This window comes from Mastigoproctus giganteus, chromosome 12 (assembly GCF_048544385.1).
Source record: "Mastigoproctus giganteus isolate SK-2022 chromosome 12, ASM4854438v1, whole genome shotgun sequence".
Classification (NCBI taxonomy): Eukaryota; Metazoa; Arthropoda; class Arachnida; order Uropygi; family Thelyphonidae; genus Mastigoproctus; species Mastigoproctus giganteus.
Genome location: NC_143586.1, coordinates 80,676,897 through 80,700,285, shown reverse-complemented (window position 1 = coordinate 80,700,285; position 23,389 = coordinate 80,676,897). Strand labels below are relative to the sequence as shown.

At 38.6% G+C, this 23,389-nt stretch overlaps 1 protein-coding gene across 2 annotated transcripts in view; it reads right to left on the bottom strand.

Annotated features, from left to right (window-relative positions):
* Vps13B (vacuolar protein sorting 13B) overlaps positions 1-23,389 on the bottom strand; it is a 965,007-nt gene that overhangs the window by 680,232 nt on the left and 261,386 nt on the right. For both annotated transcript variants that reach the window (XM_090386413.1, XM_090386414.1), the window contains exon 14: positions 16,016-16,191. In XM_090386413.1, coding sequence (XP_090242539.1) covers positions 16,016-16,191 — 176 coding nt within the window. The remainder of the gene's footprint in view (positions 1-16,015; positions 16,192-23,389) is intronic.

Here is a 23,389-nt window from a genome sequence, read left to right as displayed (position 1 = left end):
TGCATATCGTAATTGGCTTGTTTCTAATTCTTCAGTTTCATTTTCTGCGTACACCAAAGCTCGCAACAACTGTAAAGCAGTTATTAATCAGTCCAAACTAGAGTGTGAACAGGCTAAGAATAAAAACTTGCTTCTTGCCCTAATGGTAGCCGAGATGAAAACTCTCTTGCCAAAGCTACTGGCCGCAACTTTTGCCCATCTCTGCTCCCACCTCTGTCCAAACCAGATGATTCTGTTGTCACTTCAGCCAAGGATAAAGCTGACCTGCTAGCATCCCATTTTTCTTCCAACTCATGTATTAATGATCTTAGTAAAACACCTCCCACCATTCCCAACAGGCTCCATTCAATCCCCCCCTGTGGTCTTCCATCAAAAGGATGTCAAAAGGATTTTGACGAATCTTGATGCTAAGAAAGCTCCAGGTCCCAATGGTATTTCTCCACTTGTTCTCAAAACCCGAGCTCCTGAACTTACTCCTATTCTTTGCCACCTTTTTTCACTTTCTTATTCCAGAGGTATATGAGGTATATTCCTTCTGCTTGGAAAATTTTCTCATATCCAGCCAGTTCCTAAAAAGGGTGACAAATCCCTCCCATCCAATTATCGTCCCATTTCAATTACTTCTACTCTTTCTAAAGTAATGGAGAAATCAATTAACCGACAACTCTTAAACTACCTAGAAACCTTCCATCTGAACCCAATGATCGCCAGTATGGATTCCGTCAGTGTAGATCCACTGGTGATATTCTGGCTTATGTTACCCATTTATGGACTAATTCAATGGAAAGGTTCAGTGAAACACAAGTAGTTGCTCTTGACATCTCAAAGGCTTTCGATCGTGTTTGGCATAAAGGTCTTCTAAACAAGCTTCCATCTTATGGTTTGCCAACTGTTTTTAGTAATTGGTTATCCAGTTTTCTCTCTGATCGCTCACTGAGGGTGATGGTAGATGGCTCTCTGTCTTCTAACTTCTTAAATAATGTCGGTGTCCCCCCAAGGTTCAGTTCTTTCCCCCACTCTTTTCCTCTTGTATATTAATGACCTTCTTCCATTGACTGGAAATCCTATCCATAGTTTTGCCGATGATAGCACATTGCATTCCACTTTCCATTTTGCGAAACCTTGTCCTGCTCAATCAGCTTCAACTTCTCGAAAATCTGCTACCAATTCCTTAAATGCCAATCTTCAGGTAATTCTCCAGTGGGGCAAAGACAACTTAGTTGATTTCAACCCTTCTAAAACTCAGTCTTGTCTTATATCTCACAAAAAGGATTCTTCTGCACCTATACTTATCTTTAGTGACACTCTGATTTCCAGGCAAAATGATATATCTCTTTTGGGGATTACCCTGACTTCTAATCTCTCTTGGCACAAGCACATTACAAATATTGCTTCCTCTGCATCTAAAAAACTTGGTTTTCTCTTTCGCTCTCAGCGTTACTTTTCTTCCAAACAGCTGCTCACTCTGTATAAATCGCAAATCCACCGAACCATGGAATATTGTTCCCACATCTGGGGTGGTGCCCCCAAAACCTCTCTCAGGCTTCTTGATTCCATTCAGAAGAGGGCAGTTAGGTTAATTAATGATTCATCTCTAACAGAGTCTCTCCACTCGCTGTCTCATAGACATTGTTTCTGCTGCTCGCCTCTTCTACAGATACTTCCATGGGCAATGTTCTTCTGAATTGGCTTCTATAATTCCCGCTCTCTCTTTCAAAACAGTCTAAACATGTGCCACCACCAGCCAACATCCATTTGCTGTCCAACTCCAAACTCACAGAACCAACTTTTTATCTTCCTCGTTTATTCATTCAACTGCCGTTTTCTGGAACAACCTTCCTTCATATGTATTTCCTGAAAATTACAGTCTACAGAAGTTCAAGTCCAATATCAACAAATATCTTCTTTCATCTTCTCAACCTCCAACCCAAGCACGGTACTAAGTACTATAGGTTCTAATACCTCTCGTGTTTGGGGTTCACATAAAAAAAAAAAAAAAAAAAAAAAGTTGCTAATAAACTGAATCAGTATTTTGCATCATTTACACATGGAATTCTTTAGGAATTCCATGTGTAAATATAGGAATTCTTTAGGAGAGGGGATGCCAGAAGTTTATCAAACTATAATGGGGATCTAAATGACTTTGGGATAACTAAAATGAAAGTGGAAGAGAAATTGTTGAAGCCAAACAGAAAAAAAAAAAGGTGCCTGGGTTGGAAGGAAGCTATCCAGTTATTTTAAGGGAGGCAGCAAAGGAGGCAAGCAATCCCTTTACCATAATTATGAGAGCATCCTCGGATTCACGGAAGTCCCCTTGAACTAGGGATGTGCAAATATATCGCTAATTCACAAAGAGAGAACAAGGGGTGACCAAGAGATATGTAGGAGTAATTACACACTTGTAAGCTTAACTTCTCTTCCAGGGAAAATAATGGAGTTACTGGTTAAAGAAGTAATGTAGGACTATCTAGCCAGGAGTGCAATTATACTTCAGTCACAGGATGGGTTTGTTATGGAGAAATCCTGTCTGACCAGTTTAATTGGATACTATATGATGCAGTCACAAAAGAACTGAATGAAAAAAATAATTTTGATATCATATACTTGGACTTCAGGAAAGGTTTTGACGCTGTTGCACATAAAAGACTGCTGTACAAATTGGAGCAGTTTGACATTAACTATGGATAAAGGGATGGTTAAGTTGGAGAAGACAGAGTGGCTATCAATGGACAATGCTCTTCATGGACTAATGTTATTAGTGAAGTCCCTCAGGGTTTGGTGCTGGGCTCATTGTTAATGATATTAATGTCTAAGTTTGCAGATGATACAAAGAGTGGGTGGTTAATAATAGTAATGACGGTATGTTATTGCAACAAGATCTAGAAAAGTTATGTAGATGAGCTGAGAAATGGCAATTGAAGTTTAACGTTGACAAATGCAATGTAATGAATATATATGGGTAGCTGCAATCCCTGGGTAATGTACCAGCTGTGTGGTACTACACTCAGGATAGTGGAAAATGAAAAAGAACTGGGGACAATTGTGGTTTCAGGTATGAAGTTCTCTGTGCAGTGCAGATAGGCTGCCAGGACAGCTTATGGCGTTTTGTCAATGATATACAGAATTTTTCTAGCAGGGATAAGGAGGTGATTGTATAAAGCAATGGTCAGGCCACATATTGATTACTGCATTGTCTGGAGGCTTATTTTAGGAAGATGCTGCTGGATTGGATACAGAGAAGGGCAATGAGAATTGATGAGGGGAACAAATGGGTGCTCTTACCAAGAAAGGCTTCAATTCTGTAAATTGCCAGTGTTTGGAGCCTAGGCATCTGTGAGGTGATCTGATTGAGGTGTTTAAGGCTTACATTTGGTTTCAGGCTTGAATAAGTAATACTTCTTAAACACCTCATATAATGAGATGTTTAAGAAGCATACTTATTCAAGGTAGTGCAACATGGCAACCTGTAGTGAAGACATTCACAATATGAGATATACTTAAATGATGCCAATTTTGTAACTACTTAGTAGCTGACCAAGTATAAACATGATGCTATAGCACAAACCTATACGTTAGTTAACTTCTTCGTAACCTGAAGCTATTGCCCTAAACAAATTATGTAATATTATTGTATGATATTTAAATTGATCATTTATTAATTAACTGAAACTTCAATTTATCTTTCAATGAATCTGTGATTGAAATATAATTTAAGTATTTTGGAATTGTTGGAGCAATTTTCTTTGGAATCTCCAGGTTTTGCACTGGAGGTATGAGAAAAATTATTTTTGTTGGCCAGTATTATTGATATTACTGTAGGCATTGTTCTCTAATATATTCAGTGCATTTTGGGCATCTTCTTTAGAAGGTAACCCCAATTCATGAAGGAGGATCAAAGAAAGTGCGACACAAGTAATTACAGTAGTTTAACTACTGTTCTGGGAAAATTAATGGAGGCACTGGTTAAAGAAGCACTGCAGGATCATCTAGACAAGACTTCAGTTATAGCTCGGACACAGCATGGGTTTATTAAGGGGAAGTCTTGTCTGACCAATTGGATTGGATACTATGATGTAGTAACAAAGGAACTGGATGCAAAGAATAATTTTGATATCCTATATTTGGATCTTAGAAACGCTTTTGATACTGTTGCATATGGAAGACTGCTGCACAAATTGAAGCAGTGTAGCATTGGAGACAAATTGCTGCTATGGATAAAGGGATGGTTGAATTAGAGAAGAAGAGTGTGGTAATCAATGGATACTGCTCTTCATGGACCAATGTTATTAGTGGAGTCCCCCACCCAGGGTTCAGTGTTTGGTCCATTGTTGTTTTCTGTATTTATTATTGATATTGATGATGGTATATCAGGCTTAATGTCTAAGTTTGCAGACGATACTAAGGTTGGCAGGGTTGTTAATGACACTAATAACAGTACGCTACTGCAACAGGATCTAGAAAAGTTGAGCAGATGGGCTGAGAGGTGGCAACTGAAGTTTAACATTGACAAATGTAAAGTACTGCATATAGGAAGCAGTAACCCCAGAGTAATGTATCAACTGTGTGGTACTACACTGACGGTGGTAGAGAACAAAAAGGACCTGGGGGTAATTGTGCAGTCAGATATGAAGTTTTCTGGGCAGTGCAGACGGTCTGCAAGAGTTGCTCATGGTGTCTTGTCAATGATATACAGGAATGTTTCTAGCACGGATATGGAGGTGATTAGCCCCTTGTATAAGGCAATGGCCAGACCACACCTGAGTACTCTATACAGGTCTGGAGGCCTCATTTTAAGAAGGATGTAGAGCTGCTGGAACGAGTACAGAGAAGGGCAACAAGATTAGTGAACAGAACAAAGTGTTTCTCCTATGAAGAAAGGCTTAAGTTTTGCAAATTAGTGTCTGGAGACTAGGCAGCTGCGAGGTGATTTGATTGAGGTGTATCAGCCCTTGAATGGTTTGAGTATGCTCAATGCTGATGGGATTCTTCCTCTTGCTCAGAATAATTGCCTGAGAGGGCATAAATTCAAATTGAGGAATGACAGTTGTAGGATAGATATGTGGAAGTTTGCCTTTAGCCAGTGGGTGGTTGATTGCTGGAACAAACTTTCATCTGTCATTGTGGAATGTTGATAGCTTAAATAGATTCTAGGCAGAACTAGACAAACATTTGGAGTGGATGGATTAAATGAGAAATGGGTTTTTTTTTTGGCTGATGCTGTATAATGCCAATTTTGTATAAGCTTGTTTTCTTGCATCAAATGCCTATGTTAATATTAGTGTTAGTAATGGCCACATGGTGCAAGAAAGCCTATGGCTTATGCTGCACCAGCCAAAAAAAAAAAAAAAAAAAAAACCCCGAATAAAACAATGATAAAAAATAAAAATAAATAATAATAATTAATAAAAGAAAAGGAAATTAAATCTATCATCCTATGCGCTTCCCTCACCCGAAGGTACTATCCAGATGACTTTTGAATTTCCCCAAACTGTCAGCCTCTACCACCCATGTAGGCAACTTATTCCAGTAATTTATAACTAGCTGGCTAAAATAAAACTTCCTGCAGTCCAATATAAACATTTCCCCCTGTAACTTGAATTTATGTCCCCTAGTTCTAGCATCATTTATAATCTTGAAAATTTCTTCCTCATTCATTTTACTGATGCCTCTCAGAGCCTTAAACACCTCAATCAAATCTCCTCTAAGGTGTCTAGTTTCCAAACTCTGCAACCCACATATTCGAAGTCTTTATTCATAAGGGCACCCTTTTACCGATCTCACCAGGCGAGTTACCCGTCTTTGCACCCTTTCAAGAAGCTCGATGTCTTTCTTTAGGAGCGGTCTCCATACTTGAACACAGTATTCCAAGTGTGGTCTAACAAAAGCCTTATATAATGGAATTATCACATCCCTATCTCTACTTGCAAAAGTTTGATAGATCATCGATAGGACACCATGGGCCTTCCATGCAACCTGTTTACAATGCTCAGAGAATTTCATGTCTGACCATATCGTAACACCCAAGTCCCTTTCCTCCAGTACTGGGTTTAGTTGAACTCCACCAAGTGAATGAATAAGTTATTTTAGGATTACTGTTTCCCAGGTGTAATACCTTACTTTGTTGGATTAAAGCATAGCTGCCATTTTTCTGACCATTCCTGAAGTCTATCTAGGTCTCTCTAAAGAAGCTCAGCTTGACAGTGATCATTAACTACTCTACCAATTTTAACATCATCTGCAAATTTAGACATCACGCCCTCTATCCCTTCATCAATGTCGTTTATGAAAATTAAAAACAACAGTGGTCCTAATACTGATCCTTGGGGAACCCCACTTCTTACATCAACCCAATCTGAGGAACAGCCATTTATCACAACCCTCTGTCTCCTGCCCTGAAGCCATCCTGCTATCCATCTAAGGATTTTCCCAGTGATTCCAACCTGTTCCAGCTTATAAAGCAACCACTCATGTGGGACTGAGTCAAAAGCTTTGCTAAAATCTAAATAAACAGTGTCAAAATTATTCCCTAAATCCAGCTCATGAGTGACCCTTTCAAATTAGCGAACCAGATTTGTTAAACATGATTTTCCCTTTACCATGCTGAGTATCCTTGAGAATTTCAATTCTATCCAAATGATCCTGAATTCCACCCTTGATCATTGCCTCCATGACTTTCCCTACCACTGAACTCAGACTGACAGGTCGATAATTTCCCACTTCACTCTTAGAGCCACCCTTATGTATGGGAGATACATTGGCACTTTTCCAATCCAGCGGAATCTCCCCAGAGTCTAGTGATGCTCGCATAATTAGCCCCAATGATTCAATCCACTCACTTGCTGCCTCCCTTAAGATTATAGGGTATATTCCATCAACTCCAGGAGCCTTACTGGCCTGTAGGCTCGAAGGTTTTTTCATTAAATAATCTTGCGAAATTTCAATATCATTAATTACATATTTTTCAACTTCGCTCCCACAATTTCCCATTGCCACAAAAGGTTTTTCATTTGTAAATATCGATGCAAAATAACTGTTGAGTTCACCTGCTACAGCAGCTGGTGTATTTAATACTATCCCCTTTCCCTTACATAAAGGTCCGATCTGGTTTGTCCTGCTCTTCTTGGCATTTACGTATGTGAAGAATTCCTTATCCTCCCTCTTTGCTCTGTTTGCTAGTGATTTCTCATAAACTGCCTTTGCCTGTCGAACCTTTTCTGTGGCTCTATTACAGATAATCTTGTAGCTGTTATAGGCTTCAGTACTTTTTATTGCTCTGTAACCTTTCCATGCCACCTTTTTCTGCTCAAGTAATGTGGCAACTTCACTATTCATCCAACGTGGAACCCTCCTCGTGGAGTATTTTTTTAATGGTAAATACACATTCAAGGCATCTGTGATTAATGTTTTAAAAGCATACCACAGTTCAATTGTATTCATTCTCTGTGCGATATCTACCCAGTTAATAGAGGCCATGTAGTACCTTAAGGCAGTGGTCTCAAACTGGCAGCCCGCAGGCCGCATCCGGCCCCCAAAGCAATTTTACACGGCCCGCAAATACATTTCAATTATGTATTTGTTGTAAATATGGTGCTTATATTCACTTTCATTTTGTTAAAAAAAAATTCCGGCCCATCAGCTGCTTTCAGATCGTGCATTCGGCCAGCATGCAATTTGAGTTTGAGACCACTGCCTTAAGGCATCGTAATTTCCTTTTCTGAAATTAAAACCCATTCCTTTGCCTTTTACTACCTACCTCTCTCATCATCATCCACCGTAGAACTCCATGATCACTTTCTGCTATTGGTTCCTCTACTGTCAGCCCTGTTATGTCATCTGATTCATGGGTGATGATGAGGTCTAGGATATTCTTTTCTCTAGTACTTTCCCTGACATGTTGATACAAATAACAGTCATCTAGTTGATTTAAAAATTTTGTTCCCCATGTCGAGTTTCCTTCCCATTTACTCCAATCAATTAGAGGCAAATTGAAATCACCCATAATAAGACATTGATGCTTACTTGCCCATTCCATTTGCATGTAGAGGCTTTCATCATAATCTTCACAATCATCTGGTCTGTAGATTACTTCTACTCGCATTATACCTTTGTTTCCAACTATCTCACACCATACAGATTCTATACTAGCATGTGAAATGTCTGAATCCGGGAAAGCTATCGTCGCGCTCAGGCTGCTTCTGATAAGAAGCATTACCCCCCACCACCCCTTCTATCTACCATATCCTTCCTAAATATATTATACAAGCCGTACTGAAACTCATCATCCCCAATTTCCGGGTGGCACCACATCTCCGTAACCCCTATTATGTTCGCATTACTTGTTTTAACCAGCAGTTCGAATTCGCTCATTTTATTGACGACACTTCTAACGTTACTATATAAACAATTAAGACTTACTGTTCTTGTATATTTAACTACCCTAACACAACTCTTGAAGTTTTTTAGGCTCTCTTCCCGGCATTTCCTCAGCATGGTCCTGTATTTTTCCAACACGTCAGATCGTGTACATTTAATATCATTAGTCCCCACATGAATAATAATATTCTCTTTACCCCCCTTAAAATCTGACAATCTGTTGGTGACATCATTAGTTGCTCCCTGCAGACATACCCTGGTTCTACTCCACCTATCCTTATTACAAAAAATATTCTCTGTTTCCCTGACAATGGAGTCTCCTAATAAAACAATGTCCTTTTTAACCAGAGTGGTTTGCACTTGGTTTTTCTGTTTTGAGGCCCGAATCGGGTGTGCATCACTTGGTAGATTGCTGGAGTCTTGAGTCCCTGACAAGCTCCCAGATGCATTATTCTCGAGGACAAGCACTCGTTTTTTTCAGTGACTCAAATTGTTCCATCAGTGCACCAAATTGTAATTTAAGATCAGTGCTTACATCGATCTCCTTAAACACTCCTTACATCGATCACAAAGAAGAGAATCCCCAGGTGAGCTATGATTAGTCACCAGGACGACCTTGGAAAACATTCCACAGGTTCCACAGAGGATTAAATCATGACTCACCTGTAAATCACCATTGGCTATTTCCTTGGGAGTCACGATAGCCTGTGACATGTTTAAGGCAGATCTCGTAACTACCATTATAAAATTAGCTAAATATCAATGAAAATTAACTTTAAAAAATTATATCTATAATATTATAAAAATCAAACTGTTACAGGAAAACCTATAACAAAATAATCCAACAAAATCTAAATAAATCAAATATTTAAAAGCACTAATCAACAGTAATCCAATCCACTTAACTGAGGAGCCCTGACGAAGCGCATCCACTCACCTCGAATGCCAACACTCGAATGTTAATGCAATGCTAATGCTAAATTCTTAGACTAGAAATATCCCCAGCACTTAATTTTCTCTTATTGACATTTTTAAGGGCAGATACATAATACAAACAATATGCAGTTTTCCGTACAATGATACTACCCTGGTAACAAAGACTAAATGGCTTGTAATTCAAAATCTGCTGCTAAAAAAAAAAAAATACTGTTTGGTAATCACTGTTTTCCGTGGATATTTTACTCTATAACTGCATTAACACCACAAATGTGGAAAGAGGAATTATGCAAGCATATATATTAACGTTTTGTCAAAAAACAAACAAAAATAAATAATAATCAAGACAATAAACCATCTTATATGACATCTCAACTAACTGTTGCAAGTGTGAAGCACTGCCTTAATTATGGACTTGTTCTTTAATCAGTGAATGCTGTAAGAATGGAAAGAGTTATAAGTCAGTCAACAAACTGAATACTGATTCCAGAAATAAAACACACTAATCAAGAACCATAAAATATATTAATGAAATAATACAAAATGGAAAATGTGCATAAAAAATTAATTTGTTGCATTTGTTCATGCTGCTTTATACAGTTCTGAAAACACCATCTACTCTCACAACATAAGCACATGTATTTTGGTTTTAATGCTGGAAATCATACTAGCGTTCTCTTTCTCAACCCTTCTTCCAATAGCCATTACACTTTTTTATTGGATTACAAGTACCAGTGATATGAACAGCTACAGCAACTGACTACAGTGGTCTCAGAGTTTTTAAATTCTTTACAGTGGGACCAACTGATGATGTTACCAACAGCAAATTCCAAATGGGAAACATTCAAGGAATTATTCATGGAATCTACTAGGCTTTTCATATAGATTAAGAAATACTGTTCAAGGTTTAGGCCTAAACAGATGTCACAGGAAGTAATGAGACTCGTGGCAGAGAAGGAAAATGCATGGGATGCATATAAATTATCAGGCTACACAGAAGCCTATGGCAGATATAAGCTAGTCTGTAATCAAGTCACAAAGGAGATTAAGCAAGTGAAGACAGATTACGAGAAATCTTTGGCGAAGGATGCGAAGAAAAACAGCAAGGGCTTCTTTATTTATATAAATTCTGAAAGGAAGGAAGAGGATGAATCAGTTGATCCACTTGATATCGATGGTTTGACTGTTGGTGATCTTGCTCACATAGCTGACAAACTGAATGAGTATTCTGATTGATTCTACATTCACACATGAGGAATTCTTTAGTGAAGTGAAGGACAGAAGTTTATTAAACTCTAACAGGGAGCTTAATGATTTTGTAATAACTGAGAGAAAAGTGGAGGAGAAATTTCTGAAAATAACAAGAGGAAAGGTACAGGGATGGAATGGGATCAGTCAGCAAACTGACTGATAAAGTGGGTTGTAAAGGAAGTAAGCAAATCCTTAGCCATAATTATGAGAGCATCCTTAGACTCAAGAGACTGAGATGTGCAAATGTATCCCCAATTCACAATGGGGGATCAAAAGGTCACATGAGTAATTACAGACCTGTTAGTTTAACTTCTGTTCTGGAGAAAATAATGGAGTCACTGATTAAAGAAGCATTGCAGGATCATCTAGACAAGGCTGCAGTAATAATTCTGACAAAGCATGGGTTTTTTAAGGGCAAGTCTTGTCTGACAAATTTGATTGGATACTAAGATGTGGTTACAAAGAAATTGGATGCAAAAAATAATTTTGATATCATATACAGTCGATTCTGGTCATTTGGGACACATCGGGACTAGTGCATTTTGGCCCGATTAAGCGGCTGCCCCAATTATCCGAAGTTTCACGTAAATAATTAAAAATACAATTTACTCCCCCCCTTTACAATTAGTTCACTGTACAATCAAATCACGTTACGACGAACTCACCACAGTAAAGTACCGTTCACTATACGATGTGTAGTGAGCGCCGGTCATTGTGATTACGTTTGGGAATTGAATTTTAATTCTATTAAACAGCGATTCTAATTAGCAAAAATAGGAGGAATATTATCCACACTATAAAAGTAAAGATATATTAAGCACAAATTTACTCTTTATTACCTTACCAATTAAAAAATTAAATGATACGTGAAAATCGGAAGAATATACGTGATAATCAGAATAATTAATACGTACTGTAATATGTACATACTAACTAGTTGACATTTCTGTTCACTGACATTTGTGGGTGGGGGTTAAAATTTAAAACAGTAAAAAGATAAGCAATCAATAACAAAGAACACGGCACACACAAATTGCAAGTAACACAACACGCGCAAGTGAGAACGGAGTAACAAATTACGAAGCTTTAAAAATATGAATGAAGAGAAGATTCTGAAAATTATTTTTTTTATATGATTGAAGATTCCATGGAAGTGCAAACACATTTTACCATAATAACCCATAGAATTCCAGCTGTCGGTATTACCGCAAATTCAATAAGATCGAGTTTACTGTCCGTTTATGATAGATTGCACTAACAGAAAAGCCCAATAAACAGGTGACTGCTAATTGTTTTTATTGTTTGATGGTTGTGACCTCCAGAAATCCTACCATACCACGTAGTTCGGTCGGAGACAATTGTAGGGTAATCTCCAGTGCTGAGGTCTCCTGCCCCGATTAAAAGGGATTTTTTCCCAATTAAGCAAAGTAAACCCTGGCTATTTTCTCGACTGGTTTTTGTTTTTTAAGATTTTCCCCAAATAAATGGCTGCCCCGATTAACCGGTGACCCAAATAACAGGAATCCACTGTATTTGGATTTCAAGAAAGCTTTTGATACTGTTGCACATGGAAGACTACTGTACAATTTGGAGCAGTATGGTATTAAGGGCAAGTTGCTACAATGGATAAAAGGGTGGTTGAGTGAGAGACAACAGAGGGTGGTAATCAATGGATGCTGCTCTTCGCGAACTAATGTCATTAGAGAGGTCCCCCATGGTTCGGTGTTGGACCTGCTGTTGTTTTGTATATTTATCAATGATATTCACAAAGGTATATCAGGCTTAATGTTCAAGTATCCAGACGACATAAAGGTTGGCAAGGTTATTAATGAGTGTGCTACTGCAACAGGATCTAAAAAAATTGGGCAGATAGGCTGAGAAGTGGCTACTGAAGTTTAACATGACAAATGCAATGTACTGCATATGAGTAGAAGTAACCCCACAGAAATGTACCAACTGTGTGGTATTACACTTAGGTGTTAGAAAATGAAAAAGACCTGAGAGTAATTTTGCAGTCAGATTTGAAGTTTTCTGGGCAATGCAGGTAGGCTGCCAGAGCAGGTCATGGGATGTCAATGATACACAGGAATTTTGCTATATAGGTAAAAGGAAGTGATTATCACTTTGTATAAGGCAATGGTCAGGCCACACCTTGAGTACTGCATTCAGGCCTGGAGGCCTCATTTTAGGAAGGATGTAGAGTTGCTTTCTTTGTAAGAGGACCCCCTTTGTTACCCTCACCTATCTTGTTGCCCTTCTCTGTACATGTCAAACAACTCTACATCCTTGTGGCATCTGGAGACTAGGCACCTGCGAGATGATCTGATTGAGGTATATAAGGACTTGAATGGGTTGAGCAGGCTCAACCCATTAATGGGATTGTTCCTCTTGCTCAGATTACAAACCCGAGGGGGCATAAATTCAAATTGAGGAAAGGCAGTTGTAGAATAGATGTGCGGAAATTTGCCTTTAGCCAGGGGGTATTTGATTGCTGGAACAAACTTCCACCTGTTATTGTTGAAGTCGATAGCTTAAATAAATTCAAGGAGGAACTGGATAAACTTTTAGAGAGAATGGATTTGTGAAATGGGTTTTTTTTTTTTTTTTTTTTTGTATTTTTTGGCTGATGCTACATAAGCTTGCTTTCTTGCAGCACATGCCACTACTACTAATACCTTAAATCTGTAAATTGTTGAGCAGCAAGCAGATCAGCAGATAATCTCTGTATGGCAGGACAAAGCTTTTCCTTTGATGCTATTTTTATGAGTTTTCCGCTGATTGGAATGCCATGCTGTCTTTCTTGCATAAACCACAACCATTGGAGTATGCTCGGGTTGCGGAAGGGAACAGTCAGTGGATATTTGGCTGCTGTAAAGATAATTTTTAATGCTGTAATTTTTACCATATTCTTTGTTAATTAACATAGTACATTGTGTTTTATAGAGATATTAAACAGGTTTAGTAGTGTTTGTTAGCTTCTTCTTTTGAATTTAACCAGAAATTTTTGGAAGTTACAACTCCTGGTGTTGGCGCCAATATTGTTGAACTAGCCGCCATATTGTAGTCGATAAGAAATAGCTTAACGCATATACACAGGGTGATTCACTACCAGTGCAACAAACTTGCAGGAGGTGTAGGGAGCACAAAGACGAATCTGAATCACATAGCATTGCAGGGTCCGAAATGCCTTCGTCACGCGGTAGAGGATGTTGAACGGGAGGTCGCGTGAACAGCAGGATCCTGCTGTTCACGCGAACCGTCAGCATTTTCATTCAGCATTTGCGAACCGTTTCTGTTGAAGAAACCAAGTAGCAAAAGTCCTCCGGAGTGGATAATCCACAGGCTCCAATGACTGGACGCATTGCAGATGGTATGAAATCATTTGGTTTGTTGACAGTATCCTCCATACAGTGGATTGGGAAATACCCAATTGTTGGCCTATTGCTCGAGTACTCGTACTCGGATTGCCTTCTGCAAGACATAGGACATTCTCCTCATTGTCTGGCGTCCTCGTCGTTTGCTCTCGATTCATGGTACCTCTCGTGAAACAACCAGTCTCACGTAACCTTCTGTGCACACGTGCGAAAATCGTATGATGAGGAGCATGCCTGTGCGGGAAACGTTCCTGGTACAAGCTCAGAGTGGCGCGCCCGTTACAGTCCGCAGCTCCATACGCGAGGTGCATGTCGGCCAGTTCAACGTTTGAATACTCGTCCATCCTACTGTCTCGGGAACCGGTTCGCAAATGCTGACTTCCAGCGGGATTGCTGTTCACGTGACCTCCAGTTCAACGTCCTCTACCGCATGACGAAGGCATTTCGAACCCTGCAATGCTATGTGATTCCGATTCGCCTTTGTGCCCCCTACACCTCCTGCAAGTTTGTCACACTGGTAGTAAATCACCCTGTATATATCTCGAACTGATAGCGTAATAGGAAGCACTGTATTAGGAATCTGTTAGCTTATTATAGTATTATCAATTAATCAAAAATAATATTAATCTTATTAAAATTCATTGTTTATTAAATTGTAATTAAACGGAAATCATGACCCAGACTAGAGCTGCGAAGCAAAGATCACAGACTAGCAAGAGTGCTGTGACTCGGGGGAGGAAAGAAGGGGGTGATTATCCAATGCATCACAGTCTCAAAAAATGTGCGAAATGTTTGCCAACCTTTCTAAAACAGGACATGATCTAGCCAAGGAGGGGGAACAAAGGGGTGTTCTTACCAAGAAAGGTAAGAAGTTCTGCAAATTACAGTGCCTGGAGAGTAGGCACCTGCGATATGATCTGATTGAGGCATATAAGGCCTTGAATGTGTTGAGCAAGCTGAATGCTGATAGGATTCTTCCTCTTGCTCAGACTAAGAACATGAGGTGGCACAGTTTCAATTGAAGAAAGATAGTTGTAGAATAGATGTGCGGAAATTTTCCTTTAGCCAGCGGGTAGTTGATTGGTGGAACAGGCTTCCATCTTTTGTTGTGGAAGCTAATAGCCTAAATAAATTTAAGACTGAGCTGGACAGGCATTTGGAATGAATGGAGGGGTGAAATTGGGTTTTTTTTTTTTGGCTGATGCTGCATAAGCCTTGTTTCTTGCATTGTATGCCTCTACTTATGCTAATGTTAATAACTGCATTGTCTACTAGCTCAGTTTTGGTTTCTTTAAAGTGGAGAGAAATTGTGAAATGAACTGAGTAGCAAAATCCTTCTAGATTTTCATGATTTATTTTTCCAATCTTTTACAGTTGTCTTCTTCACACCTAACTGAACAGTATTTTTTTAGAGACTCAGCTTTATAAAGTCTTTCCAATTTAGTTTCCAAAGAAACAAGTGTTTCTTTTTTCAGTCATATTTCATTAATTTACATAACATTTAATTATGTATTGTAATGATAATAACAAATAATTTTATGGGACAGTTGTGTGTTTTAGGCAAGCCCTGTTTGGGACAAACACACAACTGACCTCTGTGGAAACATATAACCAAACAGGCAGGTGTGTTGTACTATACTAGCTGCAAGCATACTAGATCAACACCTTGGCACACAGCATTGGGCATCACATCAGACAGTATGTTTTAAAGAGGGAAGGGGAAGTTAATCCAGCAAGTAGGTTGAGCAGAGGTCAGCTAAGAGTGCTTCTGTTGTAAACCTCTACTTGTTCAGAACAGTAAAAATGATAAACCTTTTCACAAATTTTAAAGACAGAGTGAAACCACCAATATTTAATTAAAAAATAATTCTCACATCAGAGAAACAGAAAAACATATGGCCATTAATACAGAACATGTACAGTATTGTGCCCTGCTCTGAATATGTTTCATTTTCTGGAATGGACTAATCCAAATCTCACCAGATTTGGTCAAAATGCAGCAATTATCAGATATGAGTTAAAATTTATGAGAGAAACAAAAATGTGCTTTATTGATAAACAATACATTTGTATGGAATTACCTGAATCAGTATATATTTCAGTGTGTCATACCAAGACACCAGTGATTGTTCTATATGCTCAACTTTCAAACTGTCTTCAATTTTTTTGCCTGTGGTAGTGTAAGATATACAGTGGGATTTACTAAGAGTCTGACTGCCAGAAGGAACTGTGGTATGACTGCTGCAGGTAGAGCTTCCTATAAAGTATACATATATATGCCATATTAAAATACAGAAGAAAATTTAGGGAAAGTAAATTTTTTTTTTAATACAGACTATAAGTTTTACTATTTATACTATACTTTTAATAAAGTACTATACAAAAAATATGATATCATAATTTGACCGAACAATACATTCACCTATAATGTAAGCATAAATGTTTTAAGTTAATAAACTCATTTTACACACACTCCTCAATAACATGTGCTGGATTACCACACATTACATATATGGCTGGCAATGTGGCCAATCTCCAGACCTAGCTATAACTGATAATAACACAGACAGAAACAAACAGCTTAATTATGGTTTATTTATACTGAATGGCACTAACCTTAGACAACAAACTATTTGAAGTATTCTATGAATATATTCTAACTTGCAGATTATCCTGTGCATATAAAATACAGTTGACTTTATTTAATTTTTCTCCTTCCAGTTCTTTATACTGTAAAGAACTGGAAAATACACTGAGCGATCACTGAATTATGACCACCTACCTAATACTTCGTAGGTCCTTTTGCCCTCAATATAGCAGTTATCCGACGTGACATTGATTCAACAAGATGTCGGAAAGGTTTGGGAGGTATGGCCCACTAAGCTGTGTGTAATGCGGCCAGTAATGCAGATATGGAGGTGACTGGTGTATCCAGATGCCTGATATGCCTTTCCATAGTGTCCCACAAGTGCTCTATGGAATTAATATTGGGGAAGTTCGGAGGTCAATCGATATGCTGGAAGTCAGAACTGTGTTCCTCAAACCATTCCTGCACAACAAGTGCCCGATGGCTCGGCACATTGTTATCTGGGACAACACCATCACCATTCAGGAAAAAGTGTAGCACAGCGGGATGTACACAGTCAGCAAGCAGTTGACGATAGCAGAGACCACTGATACGTTGTTCCACATGCACCAGGGGTCCAAGTTCCTGCAGGTGAAACATGCCCCACACCATACAGCCACCTCCGCCGGCCTGCACTTTTGATACCATGCATGAAGAGCCTCATTTTATTGATGCCAAATCCATACACACCCATCCAAGATGTGGAGTAAATAACGTGACTCATCTAATTAGTACACCTTCTTCCAGTCTTCTAACGTCCAACTTGCATGCTCTTTGCAGCAGGCGAGTCTTTTACGCTGATGAACCTTGGTTAGGAGAGGATGCTGTAGGGGGTCGTCTGCTGGTATAGCCCATACATGACACATGGTCATGCCAGATATTGTTCCGGGTTGGCCCATGTTATTGGGTAATCAACTCTTCAACAGTGCTGTGCCTGTTCGCCTGTACAAGTCATTGTACCTGGCGGCACTCACCTCTAGCTTCAACCTTTCGCTGACCTTTGCAGTTTTGCTGTTGTGTCGCTGTTTGACCATTTTGACGCCAGTCCTGGTACACTTTAACTACGGTGGCTGTCGAACACCCTACCAGTTCAGCTGTTTGGGAAATCGAGGCACCAGCTCATCGAGCTCCCACAATCTGTCCTCTATCAAAATCCAAAAAATCCTTCCTTTTACCCATCAACGCTGGGAATTTTACTACCTACTGAACCATTTACACGTTATCTATGCTACATAGGTCGACTAACTGTGCATTCTTGTACCTCACGTGGTCAATGGGTCGCATTCACTTTTCATAAAGGTGGTCAATAATTCAGAGATCACTCAGTATATATTGTTATGCTTTATATTTCCAGCTCATGAAGAACTGTGCAAAAGTAGCTTACTAAGTTATTTAAACATGATTTTCCCTTAACAAAATCATGTGTGTTATACTAGGCATAATGCCATATCTATCTAAATGACCGTGGATTACACTTTTAATCACTGATTCTAAGATTTTCCCTACCACTGAAGTCAGACTAACTGGTCTGAATATATTCTAACTTGCAGATTATCATGTGCATATAAAATACAGTTGACTTTATTTAATTTTTCTCCTTCCAGTTCTTTATACTGTAAAGAACTGGAAAATACACTGAGCGATCACTGAATTATGACCACCTACCTAATACTTCGTAGGTCTGACTCAGTGTCATGCACACAGCCTTTTCTGAGCATGAAGGGTCTTTCTTCAGTAAAAACAGATGCAAAGTATCTGTTCAATTCATTTGCAACATCAGCTGGTTTGTCTAAGACTTTCCCACACCCAGTACACATGGGTCTGATTTCTTTTTTCTTCCTTGTATTACACGAAAAATTCTTCCTTGAACCCATTCTTTCCTCTCTTAGCCATTGCTTTCTCATACACAGCTTTGGCCTCTTTAACCTTATCTGTGGTACTATTACAAATCAACTTGTAACTGTTATAGGCTTCAGTACTTTTCATTGCTCTGTAACTATCCCTTCTGCTCTATTTCAGTTTTAACCATTTTGGCATCCTCATCCTGCAGACTTTTCTTAATGGTAATGCTTCTGTGATTTTTGCTTTAAAGATATTCCACAATTCAAGCGTAGTCCGTTCAAGTGTATTCACCTTCACTCTTCAATCCACCCAATTAGTAGATGCCATATAATGCCTTAAACTGTCAAAGTCCCCTCTTTTGAAATTAAACCAGTTCCTTTACCTTTAACTACTGCAACAACTTTCTTTATCTTCCAACTGATGAATATGTGATCACTACCTACCAGTGGTTCTTGTATTTTCAGCTCTGTGATGTCATCTAATTTGTGAGCAATGAGGTGGTCAAGAATATTTTCATCCCTAGTATTATCTCTAACATGCTGGTACAAATAATAAGGGCGCCTCCGTAGCCAGGTGGGCAGAAGCAGCAGTGCATAGCACACGCTTCTTGATCAGATCGGGGTTCGAGCCTGTGACCACCAAATACGGAGGATGTGGAAAGGTCAGGGAATGACCACCACATATCCCCGGAGCAATGTGGCCTTAGTTGCTAATGCTCCTAAAAACCAAATAACAACAAATAATAATCATCTAGTTTGTTTAAAACTTTTTTTCCCCATAAGGAGTTTCTCTTCCACTTATTCCAGTCAGGGACAAATTGAAATTATCCATAATAAGATATTCACATCTGCTCACCCATTTCATTTGCACATAGAGACTCTGGTCATATTCTTTACAACCTTCTGGTCTGTAAATTACTCCCATTCTCATTAAACAAACATGGTCAAGCCGTGTTCGTTTAATATCATTAGTTGCCACATGAATAATAATGTTCTCTTTTTCCTCCTTAAAATCTGACAATCTCTTGGTAACATCATCAAATTTTGATCCCAGCAAACACACCCTGGTTCAAGTCCACGTCTCTTCATTACAAAAATTATTACACATTTCTCTGACAATAGAGTCTCCCAATCACTAGATCCAAAACTAGATCACATTCAACTAAAGTGGTATGCACTTGACTATTCTTATCTGGGATGCAAATTGGAGGAGGACATCAATTGACAGCTCACGAGATACTTAAGTCCCTGAAGAGCTCCCAGTTACTTCTGTTTCTAAGACAAGCACTCGTTTCTTAAGTGACTCAAAATTTTCTCGTTAATGTACCAAGCTCTAATTTGAAATCGGTATACTCCTTACATTGGGAGCAAAGAAAAGAATCGTCAGATGAGCTAGGTTGTTAAGGTAGATATAAGCTAGTCTGTAATCAAGTCACAAAGGCATTTAGGCAAGCAAAGGCAGATTACAATAAATCTTTGGAAAAGAATGCAAAGAAAAACAGCAAAGACTTCTTTATTTGTATAAACTCTAGAAGGAAGAGAATGAATAAGGTTGGTCCACTTCATATCAATGGTTCAATTGTTGATGATCCTGCTTAGATAGCTGATAATCTGAATGAGTATTTTTGTCTACATTCACATATGTGGAGTTATTAAGGGAGGAAAATTCCAGAAGTTTATCAAACTGTAACAGGGTGCTTAATGATTTTGTAATAATTGAGAGTGAAGGAGAAATTGTTGAAATCAAACATAAGAAAGGCACCTGGGGCAGATGGGATCTATCCAGTTATATTAAAAGAGGCAGCAAAGGAAGTAAGCAAACTTTTAGCCATAATTATGAAATTTTCCTTGGACTCAGGGGAGGTCCCCCACAGATTATAGCTGTGCAAATGTATCTCCAATTCACAAAGGGGATCAAAGATTGACACTAATAATTACAGACTTGTTATTTAAACTTCTGTTCCAGGGAAAATAATGGGGTCACTGGTAAAAGAAGCATTGCAGGATCATCTAGACAAGACTGCAGTAATAATTCAGACAGCATGGATTTGTTAAGGGGAAACCTTGTCTGACAAATTTGATTGGATACTATGATGTGGTCACAAAGAAACTGGATGCAAAAAATAATTTTTGATAGCATATAGTTGGATTTCAGGAAAGCTTTTGATACTGCGGCACATGGAAGACTACTGTACAAATTGGAGCAGTATGGCATTAAGGGCAAGTTACTACAATGGATAAAAGGATGGATGAGTGGGAAAAGACAGAGAGTGATAATCAATAGACTATTTGGACTAATGTTATTAGTGGAGTCCCCCAGGGTTCAGTGTTGGGTCTACTGTTGTTTGTATATTTATCAATGATATTGATGATTTTATATCAGGCTTAATGTTGAAGTTTGCAGATGATAGATACAAAGGTTGGCAAGGTTGTTAATGGTTAGTAATGACAGGTATGCTACTGCAACAGGATCTAGAAAAGTTGGGCACATGGGCTGAGAAGTGACAACTGAAGTTTAACATTGACAAATGCAAAGTACAGCATATGGGTAGCAGTAACTCCAGCGTAACATATCAACTGTTTGGTACTACACTCAGAGTAGTGAAGAATGAAAAAGACCGGAGTAACTGTGAACTCAGGTATGTTTTCTGAGCAGTGCAGACAGGCTGCCAGAACAGGTCATGGGGTCTTGTCAATGATATACAGGAATTTTGCTAGCAGAGATATAGAGGTGATTATCGCCTTGTATAATGCAATGGTCAGGCCACACCTTGAGTAGTGCATACAGATCTGGAGGCCACACCTTGAGTAGTGCATACAGATCTGGAGGCCTCATTTTAGAAAGGATGTAGAGTTGCTATAACGATTACAGAGAAGAGCAACAAGATTGGTCAGGGCAACGAGGGTGTCCACTTACAAGAAAAGCTTAAGTTCTGCTAATTGCAGCATCTGGAGACTAGATACCTGCAAGGTGATCTGAGTGAGGTGTATAATTGTCCACGAAGAGCAATGTACACTGCTCTTCGTGGACAAATGTTATTAGTGAAGTTCCCCAGGATTTAGTGTTGGGCCCATTGTTGTTTTGTATATTTATCAATGATATTAATGAAGATATATCAAGTTTAATGTCCAAGTTTGCAGACGATACAAAGGTTGGCAGGGTTGTTAACAACGTTCAAGACAGTATGCTACTCGAACTTGATCTAGATAATTTGGGAAAATGGGCTGAGAAGTGGCAACTAAAGTTGAACATTGACAAATGAAAAGTACTACATATAGGTAGCAATAACCCAAGAGAAATGTTCAACTGTATGGTACTACACTCAGGGAAGTGGAAAGTGAAAAAGAACTGGGGGTAACTGTGCAGTCGAATATGAAGTTTGCTGACCAGTTCAGATGGGCTGCCAGGGCAGATCATGGAGTCGTGTCCATGATATATAGGAATTTTGCTAGCAGGGACAGATAGGTGATTATCCCAGGCCACACCTAGAGTACTGTGTACAGGTCTGGGGCCCTAATTTTAGGAAGGATGTAGAGCTGCTGGAATGAGTACAGAGAAACAGCAATGAGATTGGTGAGTGGAACAAAGGGTTTCTGTTACCAAGAAAGGCTTAAGTTCTGCAAATTTCAGGTCCTGGAGAGTAGGCACCCACGAGGCGATCTGATTGAGGTGTATAAAGCCTTGGGTTGAGCAAGCTGAACGCTGATGGGATTCTTCCTCTTGCTCAGATTAAGAACCTGAGGGGGCATAGATTCAAATTGAGGAAGGACAGTTGTAGAATAGATGTGCAGAAATTTGCCTTTAGCCAGCGGGTAGTTGATTGGTAGAACAGACTTCCATCTTTTGTTGTGGAAGTTGATAGCCGAAATAAATTTAAGATTGAGCTGGATAGGCATTTGGAACGAATGAAGGGGTGAAATGCGAGGGTTTTTTTTTTTTGGCTGATGCTGCATAAGCTTGCTTTCTTGCATCATATGCCTCTGCTAATGCTAATAAAGACTTGAATGGCATGAGCAGGCTCAATGCTGATGAGATTCTTCCTCTTGCTCAGATTACAAACCTAAGGGGGCATAAATTCAAATTGAGAAAGATAATTGTAGAACAGATGTATGGAAATTTGCCTTTAGTCAGCAGGTAGTTGATTGCTGGAACAAACTTTCATCTGTCGTTGTGGAAGTTGATGCTGTATAAGCTTGCTTTCTTGCATCATATGCTTCTGCTAATGCTAATTAGAATACATGCCACAGGTTATTGAAATGACAAATTCATGACTCACACTGAAAATGCCAGCAGGCATTTCTGTCTGGGTTATGATATCCTTGGAGTTTGTATTGTAAGTGGACCTTGTAGAAACCATTATTACTGGTAAAATCTGAACTTTAGAAAGATTACAAAATTTAAAACTTACAATATATTACAGAATTAAATTACCAAAATATTACAGAATTTAAATTACCAAAATATTATAGAAATGAAACTGTTGACAAAACTTTAACCACTAGAGAAGTTAAATTTAAGCTACTGAATAAAAGTTACAAAGTTCTCATCAAAATATCGATAACAAGGGCTATATGAATATTAAGCTGCAGCTATTTAAATACTTTAGAAAATTTAAATTTGCAATATATTACAGGATTTAAATCAACAAACTATTACAGAAATTAAACTATTAAAAAAACTTTAACCAATAGTGAAGTTATATTTAAGCTACCGACTGGAAGTTACAAAGTTCTCACCAAAATATCAATAACAAAGGCTTCTGAATATTAAACAGTAGCTTTATAAATACTTAATTAAATACAAAATAAATGAACCTACATGACTATATAGATTCAAACTATACGTTAACTACAGTTTAATATATTAAATTTAAAAAAAAAAACTCAAAATAATTCCAAAAACTAGCCTGCTAATGAAGTTCCAATATGCACATCCACTGTATACTATTACAGCAATGTGCCCTACATGTGGAATGGTTAACATCCAA